At 39.2% G+C, this 12,408-nt stretch overlaps 1 protein-coding gene across 10 annotated transcripts in view; it reads left to right on the top strand.

Annotated features, from left to right (window-relative positions):
* The window catches only part of NMRK1 (nicotinamide riboside kinase 1), a 38,079-nt gene that overhangs the window by 3,272 nt on the left and 22,399 nt on the right, over nucleotides 1-12,408 (top strand). For 5 of the 10 annotated variants that reach the window (XM_065046011.1, XM_065046006.1, XM_065046008.1 and 2 more), the window contains 7 exons: nucleotides 114-173; nucleotides 569-659; nucleotides 1,304-1,352; nucleotides 2,779-2,950; nucleotides 3,029-3,100; nucleotides 4,113-4,219; nucleotides 5,165-5,254. In XM_065046011.1, coding sequence (XP_064902083.1) covers nucleotides 145-173; nucleotides 569-659; nucleotides 1,304-1,352; nucleotides 2,779-2,950; nucleotides 3,029-3,100; nucleotides 4,113-4,219; nucleotides 5,165-5,254 — 610 coding nt within the window. In that variant the 5' untranslated portion in view covers nucleotides 114-144. Of the gene's footprint in view, nucleotides 1-113; nucleotides 174-544; nucleotides 660-1,303; nucleotides 1,353-2,778; nucleotides 2,951-3,028; nucleotides 3,101-4,112; nucleotides 4,220-5,164; nucleotides 5,255-5,666; nucleotides 6,943-7,000; nucleotides 7,063-12,408 lie in introns of those variants that run through there. The other 5 variants (XM_065046012.1, XM_065046014.1, XM_065046013.1 and 2 more) reach the window with 3 other exon arrangements.

The following is a 12,408-nucleotide window of genomic DNA, read 5'->3' as shown; positions in this document are numbered from 1 at the left end:
AAAAAAAAAAAACAAAAGGACAGAAAATAAGTCTTATCTATAATTGGCATTTTTTAGTATAATAGCTGCTTTTCTTGTTGTTAAGAGTTTTCAATGGCTGCTATTTTTGACAGTGAAAAGGAAGAACTGACAAGAAAATAAACTATGAAAGTATGGGTTATTGGCCTTGGAGGGTAAGTATTAGCAAATTAAATTTCCTCTACAGCTCAAGACTGATCTTCCTTTCAGAATGATGTAATTTCTATTTCTGCATGTATATTTTTTGAAAATAGATTACAAATACACATGTATTTGTCTCATTTTATGGCACGTAACTCTTAAGGAATTGTTCTGTCTCAGCTGGAGATGCCAGTTACCAAGTCTTTCTAACCTCTTTGCTGGAACTGGTAGATTTACTGTCTGGAAGCTGTTGGAACCTTCCAGGAAATTTCTAGAGGTAGAGAGTATTTAATGTGGATACATTCTTAGGGGCTTTGGATTGTGTCATTTGTGTGTGAGCTTGTACATATGTTTAAAAGATTGATATTTTTTTTTATTCATGCAGTTTTTACTATGTTTTGTAACTCAGTGTAACAAATGGGGGGAAAACAACGCTGGCAGGAAAGCTTAAGAAAATGCTTCCCAACTGTGATATAATCTCTCAAGATGACTTCTTTAAGGTAACAGTATTGACGGAAGAAAACTGATAGGTAAAAGTAGTCTTGAGTAGATTTTACTATAATTTTTTCTCTTTTCAGTTCTCCTATTGATAAACCTTTCAAATGTATGCTTCTTAAAATAATGTTGACTTCATGAGAAAAACAAAGAAAATGAGCACTGGGGTAATTGAACTTTCAGTGGCCAAAACCACTTAGCATACTCAGTAAAAAGAAGTTTACTATCTTCTTTGATACCTTTTTTAAATAAGAAACAGGTATATGTTGGATGCATGTTCCAATTTACTTTGTGCTATTCAATTTAATGATAGTGTGTTAAACGTACATCCATACAGCAATAGGTAGTTCTTTATCAAAACAGAAAAACAACTTTTGCATTGGTGTTTGTTAAGGAGGGTGAAGCAGTTCTTATTTCTGGAGTAAAGCTCTAATGAACTTAAGAGGTGTGATTTGGAGAGTTTGTTACTAAAAATGAAGTATTTGTATTGTATTTTAACAGTTGTATACAGCAGTGTAATTTTGAAGATAAATATAATTAATTGGGATACAAAAGTGTATAACCCTTATGTTTGTAACTGAAGAGCATATATCTGTGACAGTGGTCATAAAAGTGGCCTTGAAAATATTCTATTTTTTTTCCCCTTCAGCCAGAGTCTGAAGTAGAAACAGATGAACGTGGATTTAAGCTATATGATGGTCAGTAGCTTTGTGTTGCTTTTAAACATTGTGCTGAAATTCTGTTGTGCTCAGCTTCAACACTTCTTCCACTCCACCCCGTGCCCCTCTTCCCTTCTGAGCACAGCAATAACCAAATGGTTGTTTCAGAGCAATCCTTTTCTCAGTTTCTTTCAGCTCACTGAGATAAACAAGGAAACTTGCTCAACTAGTGAATAGCTCAAGCTACTGCTTGACCTTTCCTTTTCTCTTTTTAATCTTTTCGTATATTTCTACAGTTGTGTCTGGTGCACTAGCAAAAAATACTGTTAAAAGCCTTGGCTTGGAGCACTGGCATAAGCATAACCTCGTCACTTGCTATGTAATGATTTTGTTGTTTTTTTTTTCCACTTTGATAATGAACTCATGGGTTATCAGCACTGAGTCTTTCTCATTGTCATCTTACACATCAGTCAAAACTTGGGTCTAATCCTGATACCTTTATTTCATGTTAGATCTCACATAGAGGCCAAATGTTTTGAAGTTCACAGTTAATGCTGGCTCAATGTAACAATTTACTTTTATAGACTTCTAGATCCAGATCCATTTTAGGCCAGTGCTTTGATTCAGGTCATATCTAGTTGTGAAGAGTTCCTTATTAGCTAATCTCTGATACTTGGTGATCACAAAATGTATTACTCAGAACATTGGCCTGAACCTTAAATTGTACCTGAAAACTGACTCTTATCACCTATGAAGTCTGTGGCTCAGCTTCTAGACTTCATGAAACTGGAATGTGTAAGTGGAGGGATAAATTGAACATTCTGGTTCAAATATCTGGATTTAATGCTGCTCATGAAGCTCTTCTAAAATATGTTCTCTCTTATGTTATCTCAAAGGCTGCCTTCTCTCTACTATTCAGTATTTATTCAATATATTCTTACTTGTCTACAGACAAAAACAGATGCTATGTTGTATTGTTCTGCTTTGTATGCTATCCTCCTTTCAATCCATCCATCCCCACCCTCCAAATATCTGAACCCAATAAAAACTCAAAGCAAATGATTTTCAGTGCCTGCCTTTTACATCTGTGTCAGTGACAACTGACAGAAGGGTAAGTTTTTACAATTTTTGTGGACTAGGAGAATGCTCCCTGAAGTTTCTATTGTCAAGAGAGAGGCTGTGAAGTTTGTTTACACACTTTTTTTGTGCCACAGAGTTCAAAGACACCACACTCACCAGAAATACCCCAATCCTGGGGAAAGCTTTAGTTTCAGAGTATCATCAGTTGTGAACATGAAACTACTTATATGCATAAGTGAGGATTTTTGTGGTAATCCTGTTCCCTTTTGTTTAGACTTACATGTAGATTATCTGATTCTTTCTGATTACCCTAGGGGTACTTGGGGTTTTGGTTTGGTTTTATTCCCTGTTTTTAAGGGGTGCCTAACTTCCTGTTTTCATCTAGTACTTGATGCCCTCTATATGGATGAAATGGTGAAAAGTATTCACGATTGGATAAAAAGCCCAACAAGCTCAGGTGCTGGGACAGAAAAGCCACAGAATACATGTGACAATCTGAAAAATACCGAAGATGTTTATATTTTGATTGTCGAAGGCTTTCTGCTATACAATTATGAGTAAGCAGTATTCTGTAACCTAATATATTCAAAGCTGCCCTAAAAGGGAAGAGGGAACTAAATATATTATTATCTTAGGCCACTTAATGATCTGTGGAATAGAAGATATTTTTTGACCCTTCCTTACGAAGAGTGCAAAAGGAGAAGGAGGTAAGATTATGCAGTTTTTGCTCACAGGGTTTCACTGTATTCCCTAACCTGGAGTGGTTCTTTTGTACTAGCTTTTCTTTGGTTTTTGCCAAACATAAGGCTATTAAGGTCATCTGTCCTCTGTGATTCCCAGTGAAAACTGTATGGGTATTTAACCAACATTAACAAAAGCATGCTGAGATGTATAGAGTTATTTTTTGCTTGTTTGGGTGTTTTGTTTTGTTTTCATTTTAGAGCACAGGGATATTTAAGTGTTAATTTTTTTACAAACACTGAAAATAGAATTTATTGTCCAGATAAATTGAGATTACTGACTGCATATTGGAGTTAAACTATGTTTAAAATGAGAAACCATTAAAAATATACTAGGCAGTATTATCCTTGGTTGGATACAGCTACGTGATGATTATTGTTAAAAGTAACAATGTCCATATGTGATTTTAGTGTATACTTTGTTTAGACTGTGCATTGGTTGTACCATATATCTGATTTAGAGTATTGAGCCAGTGTCTGACTTGCCTCCAGATTGGAGCAATACATGTGCGCAAAGTCAGATTCATCTGGCTGAGTGAAGAAATCCTCCATTCAAATGGCTTTGGTTAGTTCTGCTTCTTGGTTCCTCACTAGACTCACCTCTAAAGGACTTCAGTGTTCAGGCTGGAAGTGACTAGACAAAAATGCTAGTAATTTAAAACTTGATAAATCTGTATGCCAAATAAAAAAAGTAATTTGTTTTGTTAACTTTTTCAGTGCAGCTGAATTTATAATTAGTACATTTTTCAATTAAAAAACAAACCAAATTTTTACCTTATCTTAAATGTAATTTGTTTGGCAGAAACAGGTGAGTTAGCAGATTATATTAAAACAAAAGAGCCTCCTTTACTGCAGCAGTTATGCAGCCTGCTAGTCTTTTTTTTTTTTTACTGTTTTGGTTAGATGCTCTTATTAAACCATCTGACACTAGGGAAAAAATGTAATGCATGTATGGGAAAGCAAATATATTTTTGTGTAGCACCAGAGTCTATCAGCCAGCAGATACACCGGGGTACTTCGATGGACACGTGTGGCCTATGTATCTGAAATATAAAAATGAATTGGAAGAGAATGCAAGTAATGTTGGTATGGTACCCTTAATTTTAAACTTCTAATATGCTTAAGTGTGTTACTTGTGCAGTTTTTGTTGGGTTGTAGGGCTTTTTGAATGAGACAGAGTTTTCTGCAAATTTTTGTGGCACTTGGACAGTAGGTTTGGACCTTTTGTTGGTTTATTTTTCATGTCTATAGGGCTTTTGTTTTTTCTTTTTTAATAATGATAACTATGAAGTTAAAAAATAGAAATGTTCTGATTGCTAAGTCCTTTTAACAAGCTAGTTCATGTGTGTATGTGTGCATACATGTGTGTGGCTAAATAGGAAGCTTCTGAGACAATAGCTGTTGCAGTAGCTGAATTCTTCAGAACAGAATTGAAATCCTGCTGAAGGCTGAAGATACTTTCTAGGTGCTGGATGTGCAAACTACAGCCATCAGTCTTGCAGAAGAAGTGTCAAAGCTGAGCCAGCTGATAAGGCACTGCCATGGGCTTGTGTGCTGTTCACACTTGTACAGCTCTTGGACTGCCTTCTTCGGGAAGGCGGGGGCTGGGGGAGGGCGGGCAGAGGAAAGAGATGTCAGATGGCTCTTCATCAGCATGAAGAATGGTGCACTGCTTCTTACTGTACGGTGAGAATGGGAACTGCAGTGCCCTGCCTTGACTTTCTCAAACCCTGAAACTGAGGAAGAACCTGAGGTCTTCCACTGCATAGGTACCTTTCTGCTGAATTATTCCATTGCTCTAGAATATTATAACTAGAATATATAATATTATAACTAGAATATTTTCCCCTTATGTTATTTTTAACATGTAAAATGTATTTGGGAAATTTAAAAAAAAAGAGAAGTACTGTTCTTGGTTTTTATTTTTTTCATCGGTTCTGATGGCACCCATAGGAATACTGAAGACTTTGCCAGTTGCTATTACAGATAACTGGCACAGAACTCATGAAAACTTTCTCTTTCATCTTTTAGTTTATTTGGATGGAACAAAATCACAAGAGGAGCTTTTATCTTTTGTGTATAGTGATACAATGCAAGAATTAAAAAAGCTGAGGGAAGGAAGTAAGTAATGTTACTGTAAATTGTATCTGCTTATCCCATTCCAACTTAACAAAAACCTAATCCTTTTATGTGGAAATACTGCAAGGATTATGTAGATCTATTTCTCCTTATGTATTATTATCCTTATACCCATTTGTCCATTACTTTAAGTCACCATAACCTATAATTTTAAGCTCCTTGAAGCTGGATGTTCTGGAATAATAGGTGAATCCACTGTTATCTGATGATGAAATAATAAAGAAAAACAAAGAGGGGAACAGAAGGAACATGGGGCAAAACATCAATGAAAGCAGACGTGTTGGTCTATTAGTTTCTAATATACAGTACGCTACGTGCAGTATGTACAGTGATGTCATGTGCAGACAGAGAATGACACTACAGGTTAAATGTATACTTTTCATTTTTATTGTAGATCAGCAGGTTACAGCATGATAATGTAAAAGCCTGGGTTCCACTTCATATGAATTGAAAACCCCAAGACTGTCAGACTTGGCAAGCCAACCAACTGAGCAGATGTTGTGTACGTCTGTAATAGTAGTTCATACAACACAAGTGGATTTGTAGCGACTATTAATTCTGTAAGCCTCAGATATTGTTGAGTAGTATCGACAGTGCATTATTCTTTAAAATGCCATTAATCAGTCGTGTTTTGTTGATCTTTAAATATGATTGAATATGTACATTTTAAAGAATATAAACATGTTTTAGCATCCAAAACTAAAACATAAATATGCAGTTCTGTTGGATTAATATGCATATTTGAACATGGATGAATGCAATTTGAAATGTTCATATAGAAATCACAGTGATTATCCCTATTTTTATGAGCTTCTGATTGCTGTTAGACACAGAGGAATTAGCTATATGTTAGCTAATACTAGATCTAAGGTTGTATAAGCTGTTACATTGCTTACTCAGGAGCTGAAACTGTTATTGAATACATCATAACTGAACTTACTTAGACTTGCTAAATACCTTTGGTGTTTGTCAAGTACTTTTTGTGTTTTGTATTGATTGGAGCAGTTGGGAATGGATATTTAAAAAAAAACCCAAACACCTAAAGAGAAATCAGGTTGCTGGAAAACATGGAGGAATAAGATGGAGAGAATGCAGGTGCATCTCCAACAAGATTAAGTATATGTGTTGTGTAGAGATCAAGGATCGGGATGGCACAGACTACTGGACAATACATGCATGCTTCAGGGAGGAAGGAGGAAGAAAGAATTTGTATTAATATTAATAGCTCAGATTGAAATTATAGTAATGAAGGTGTTCAGAAAGCAGGTATGCTAAATGTATGCTAGAGCTCTGTTATAGGATTTGTGTACCTTTAGATAAACTAGGAAACTGGGAAGTTGAACCATATTTGGTTGCTGAATAAGTAATGTATTAACTCTTACATTTTCTTTATAGTATCTTAAATTTTTATCAGCTAGAAAAAAAATCAAACTACACACATGAAAAGCAAAGGATGGAGTGTATTACTTACTATATGTCAGCTGAACTGATCACAGTGACTACAATGTAATGTTTTATTGTTAACAGTATTAAGACTCTTAAACCTCTATATAAGAAAAGTCTTAAACAGATTAGAGCTGTGTAAAACTGTGTTTAAGACAAAGTGCTTCCAAATACGATTTTGTATTCTTATTTTGCAGTAAAAATACTTGAAGTTGCATTTGTTAAAATTCAGTGTTTGACTGACTGACTTCAAAGTGTATTTTTGCTTTTATTTCCTTTTGGAAGGGCTACAACCGTGAGATACAATAAAGCTTGGATGGTTGTGGTGGGTTGACCATGGCTGGCCACCAGGTGCCAATCAAGCTGCTTTATCACTTCCCTTCCTCAACTGTGAAGGCGGAAAAAAAGGCTCTTGGGTCAAGATAATGGCAGGGAGATCACCCAGCAATAACAGTCACAGGCAAAACAGACTTGGCTGGAGCAAATTAATTTAATTTATTGCCAATCACATGGAGTAGGAAAAGAAGAAATAAAAACTAATATTCACACACCTTTTCCCCCACCTCTGCCTTCTTCCCTTGAGTCCCAGTTTCTCCAGTTTCTACAAGCAGCAGAGGGGGATGGGGAATGGGGGTTGCAGTCACTTCACACTGCCACTCCTTCCTCCTCACCCTCTTCCCTGCTCCCGCCTGGGGTCCCTCCCACAGGAGACTTGGAGAACTTCTCCAAGCTGTGTCTTTCCCATGGGCTGCAGTTCTTCACAAACTGCTCCAGCATGGGTGGCTTCCACGGGGTGCAGTCCTTCAGGAACAGACTGCTCCAGCCTGGGTTCTCCATGGGGTCACAAGTCCTGCCAGCAAACCTGCTCCATCCTGAGCTCCTCTCTCTGCAGGGACATAGGTTCTGCTAGGAGCCTCCCCCAGAACAGGCTTCCCATGGGGTCACAGCCTTCTTTGGGCACATCCACCTGCTCTGGTGTGTGGTCCTCCCTGGGCTGCAGGTGGGTCTTTTCCTCACCAATAGACCTCCACATGGGCTGCAGGGGACAGCTGGTCTCACTATGGTCTTCACCACAGGCTGCAGGGGAGTCTCTGCTCCAGTGCCTGGAGCACCTCCTGCCCTCCTTCTCCACTGACCTCCGTATCTGCAGAGTTGCTTCTCTCACACGTTCTCTCTTTCAGCTGCTGTTGCGTAGCAGTTATTTTCCCTTTTAAAATGTGTTATCCCAGAGGCACTACCGCTGTTACTGATGGGCCCAGCCTTGACCAGCAATGGATCCATCTTAGAGCTGACTGGAAATGGTTCTCTTGGACACGGGAATTTTCTCACAGAAGCCACCCCATTAACAAAACCTTGCTACATAAGCCAAATATAATATGAAAGGAATAAATTTTTGTTGTTGTGTTTCCCATCCCTTCACAGAATTTGTAGGCTTATGGTACCCCTTTGATAAACTTTTGAAGTATTTTGTTACATGGAGAAATGTGTGTTGGTTCCAAAGGAACATAAGGAATCCTTTTATGAATTGAGAAGGATAGGAAGTGAAGAGTTAAAACTTAATGGGCTCCTCTTAGGAGGAGGAAACATTTCAGTATTGGAAGTCCTTGAGTGATTTTATTCAGCAAGTTTAGCCATGATTGAGAGGAGTGAATGAACAATGAAATTACCCAAGTTTGCAGACAACACCTAGCTTTCTCAAGCGGTCTAACATTGGTCCAGTGGCAGGAGTGTAGTTTTGTGAGATCCTTCCATGGACAAAAGTGGTAGATGAGTCCCAGTAAAGTTTTATGCATTTGAGGTGTAAATCATTTATCAGACTATAGATAGTACTGAAGTTGTAGTTCAGCAAATTGTAGTTACAGCTCAGGGCAGAGACGTTTGACAATTCTTCTGAAACCATGAACCATAGTGTGGAGCTGCATCAAAATATTAGGTAGGCATCTCATGAAAGGGTATTGTGAACAAGACTGGTGGTGCTACTTTGCTCCTGTGTAAAACTACTGGACTCACGTTTTTGGTATTGGGCAATTCCAGTTTCTGCATTTGGGGGGAGTCCATAGTGGAATTAAAAGAAGGGCAACTAACGTGATCAGGTGAATGGAACAGCTGCTTTGTGAGGAGAGACTAAAAATGCTGGGACTCCTGTCTAGGTTTTGGTTAAAACAAGACCAGTTCTCTTTCAGACAATTTTTCCTTCAGGTAAGTTCTTCTAAGTAACTGCATTTTTCTGAAGTGGGCTGCATGTTTTCCAAACACTGTCCACTATAGAGCTGATAACACCTTATTTTTACAGTTTGACTGAGCTAATGGTAGGAATGGTATGCAGAAGAGGCCCAGGTTTATCTTTTATTGCTGTAGTGGCCAAGGCTGCTGATACTTGTTTCCCTGAAAATAAGACCTACCCAGAAAATAAGCCTTAGCATGATTTTTCCGGATTTTTGAGGATGCTCAAAACGTAAGTCCTACTCCAAAAATAAGCCCTAGTTACAGTTCATTTAAGAAGTCAGTTTCAATAGTGTCCAGGCAGGTATAGATGTAAAAAAGTAATAAGCAAAAATTAATAAGACCCTGGCTTATTTTCAGGGAAACAGGCTAAACTCCTTATTTCCCATAAGTGAGTGGGTCGTACTTGCAGGGAGGGTCGGACAGAACAGGTGACCCAAATTGACCAACGAGGTATTCCATGCCATACGCATAATACACAGTTTAAAAGCTGAAAGGTCATGAAGGTCTCGCTTTATTTGTCCATGTCCGCCATCTGAAGAAGACCCTGCCTGTTCTCTTGCCTGCAATCCTGATCCTGGTTGCGGTCCGTGCACTCCTGAATCCTGTTTCTGTCTAATGCGTAATCCAGTCCAGGACTTCCTTGTGTCTGCCCTGCAGCGTCTGCTAGCAGCTTACTATGGCCCTTGTGTTGCTCCAGGAAATTAAATCTTGGTGTTGTATAGAGTGTTTCTTTGTTTATTAGTATTATTAGTAAAGCTTGGTTTTAACTTTCCAGCTTGCAAGTCTCTTTCTCTTGTCCTCCTATGGCCTTTCCTTAGTGGGCAAAGCAGGGGGTTTAATAGAGAGCATCTGCTACAATTTATTGTAGTTCTGCAATAAACGGTGACAAGACGTTACTCTGGAGATGAGAAGACTGAGAGGAAAAAAGGTGAAGGTTTACAAAATCTTCAAAGCCACGAGTCAAGTGGATGCAGAAATACTATTCACCACATACAAATACTAGTTATAAGGGGCACTCCTCCTCCACGTGAAACAGATTGACCAGTTGTATTGAGGTAGTACTTCACACGACGGTGAGCTCCTGAGATTTATTGCCATAGGAGGCAGATAGTACCAGCAGGTTCAAAGGGATTGGGAAGATCCATTGATGCAGGACCCATAAGAAGCAGTAAAAGAAGCAGGCGGGGCTGTAGAAACTGGCCAGGCTCCCCTGTGGTGCCTAAACCATGTGTCCTGTTGACAGTTGCTACAACAATTTACATTAGTGGGAAAAGAAGATGAACTCTTCTGAGTCTCTTAGTGAGATAAGGTGTTTCAGGTGCCCGTATAAAAACTTACAGAACTCCCCTGCAATGTGTGTATGGTAGCAAGATGGATTTGCTTTGAAGGTGTTACAGCCCCTGACAGGAATAATCTGGTCTGCTCCTGGCCGTTGTCTTTTGATGGCCAGGGCTGTGCCAGCTGTAAAGTATGTTAGAAAAGTTCCTTTTCCCTAGGTTTCCCATAGCAGAGACTCAGGCATGGATTCCAGAAATTCTTCTAAAATAAAAAATGTATTCACAAGGGACAGCATTGAGCAGCTTGAACTGGGTGTTTCCTGAAAAGGGGGCCCCCAGCAGAGGAAAAACTGTGACAATTATACCCCACAGTCTAAGCCACCACCCCCTGCCTGTCACTCTGGGCCAACTGCAAAATTTGGGTCTGGAGTCTCGCTGTTCTTCATTGCATCTCTTCATTTTTGTTGGGCAGGCTGTCAATTAAACCTCTGGCCTTCATTTGCTGTTTTTCACCTGCAGTTGTAGAACATACAACTGCAGGTGAAAAACATACAATGTTCTTGGCAACAGCCAAAGCATTCTTCTGGTTTGTCTTCTGTTAGGTGCAGTTCTATTCCATTACTTACCTCCAGGTATGCAGCTGTCATTATCCTCTATAGCTTGAAGACTCTCAGGCCTTTATTACTTTACAATACAGAAGGTTCAAAGTTTCACAGCTTACAGAAGTTATGCTAAGCAAACTTACTTATGCTACGCAAATTCTATATTAGCAGTTTCTAAAAAAGTTCTACAAAAAGCAGTTGTTAAGGTTTAATTGCAAGGTGACAATAAACCGTGGCAGATGCTCTCTGTTACCCCCTCTCTCGCCCTCCCCTCAGATAGGAAAAAGTGATAAGGAGGAAGAAAAAGAGACTCCAAGTTGTAAAGGTTTTAAAGGTTTTACCAATGCTACTAATAAATAGAGAAAATGGTACAAAATAGACAAAACCAATCTTGAATGTCCTGTGTGGAGCAGGCGTGGCTCCAGTGGCTGCAGGGCAGGCACCCAGAAGTCCTGGGCAGGACTTTACAGCAAGCTGGAGCTGGATTCAGGGATGCAGGGTCTCAGGCCTTGGATCCCAGGCATGGGTGACAAGGTCCTCTCCAGATGCCGGCCATGGTTGAAGAGAGTGAAACCCTCATGATCTCCCTCTTTTATAGGGTGTATGATGCGTATGGGATGGAATACTCGGTCAGTTTTAGTCACCTGTTCTGTCCGCCCCTCCTTGCAAATACACCACTTTCATGACGGGACATGTGAAATCTTATCAGAATTCCTGGTTGTTACAGTAGTAAGTCTAAACATGAGCTTCTTCTGCATTCCACTGGTCATCTCATCAGTCCTGGAGCGACCAGCATCTCAAAAAACATGCAGCTAACTTCAGGAAGGTGCAGTTACTTAGAAGAACTTAGCTGAAAGGAAAATTCACTAGAAGAGAACTGGTCTTGTTTTTAACAAAACAAGGACAGCAGTATACCAAATAATTCAATAAGCTAAGGCAGCCTGTTCTCTAACAAGTGTTCGGGGAGAGCTGTAGGACAGGAGCCTGTGGTTTGTTTGTGAAGAAAGGATGTTTTTTTGGAAGCCATGTCGCCTTCTGCTGGCTGCAGCTTTAGGTTCTCATAGCCAAAGGAAAGCTTTGTTAAGTGTCTTGCATATGTTTATAAACATGGTGGTGATAGAAGTGGTGGTGTTCTATAGGAGGCTAAAGGGCTGCAGCTTATACAGGGTGTTTCAGAAAGATGGCCCCAATTTGAAATCGCTGTATCTCTGCAACCACTAACCGCCCACTTGAAAGGGCAGGGCACAGAGTTTCCAGTTATTTCAACCTGATTACTCATTAAACCATTTGTAAATTTTTGTGTAATTGTAACATGTTGCCATCGTCAAATACAGTGCTTTCAAATTGGGCCTACCTTTTTGAAACACCCAGTATATAAGAAGCACAGAAATGCAAGTACAGGATTAGTCTGACATCAAGGTGTCAACATGTCAAAATAAGGGAAAGACCATTGTAATGTAGTGTTCATGAACTCTTACGTAGTAGCAACAAACCTTTTTATCTCACAGAGCTAGTGCTGCCAATGTTAGTGTAACAAAAATCTTCTCCTGTTACGTTACTTGGTTAATTGCACGAGTGCCACCTCCTG

This window comes from Columba livia, chromosome Z, assembly GCF_036013475.1.
Source record: "Columba livia isolate bColLiv1 breed racing homer chromosome Z, bColLiv1.pat.W.v2, whole genome shotgun sequence".
NCBI lineage: Eukaryota > Metazoa > Chordata > Aves > Columbiformes > Columbidae > Columba > Columba livia.
This window is presented reverse-complemented; position numbering and strand designations above follow the sequence as displayed.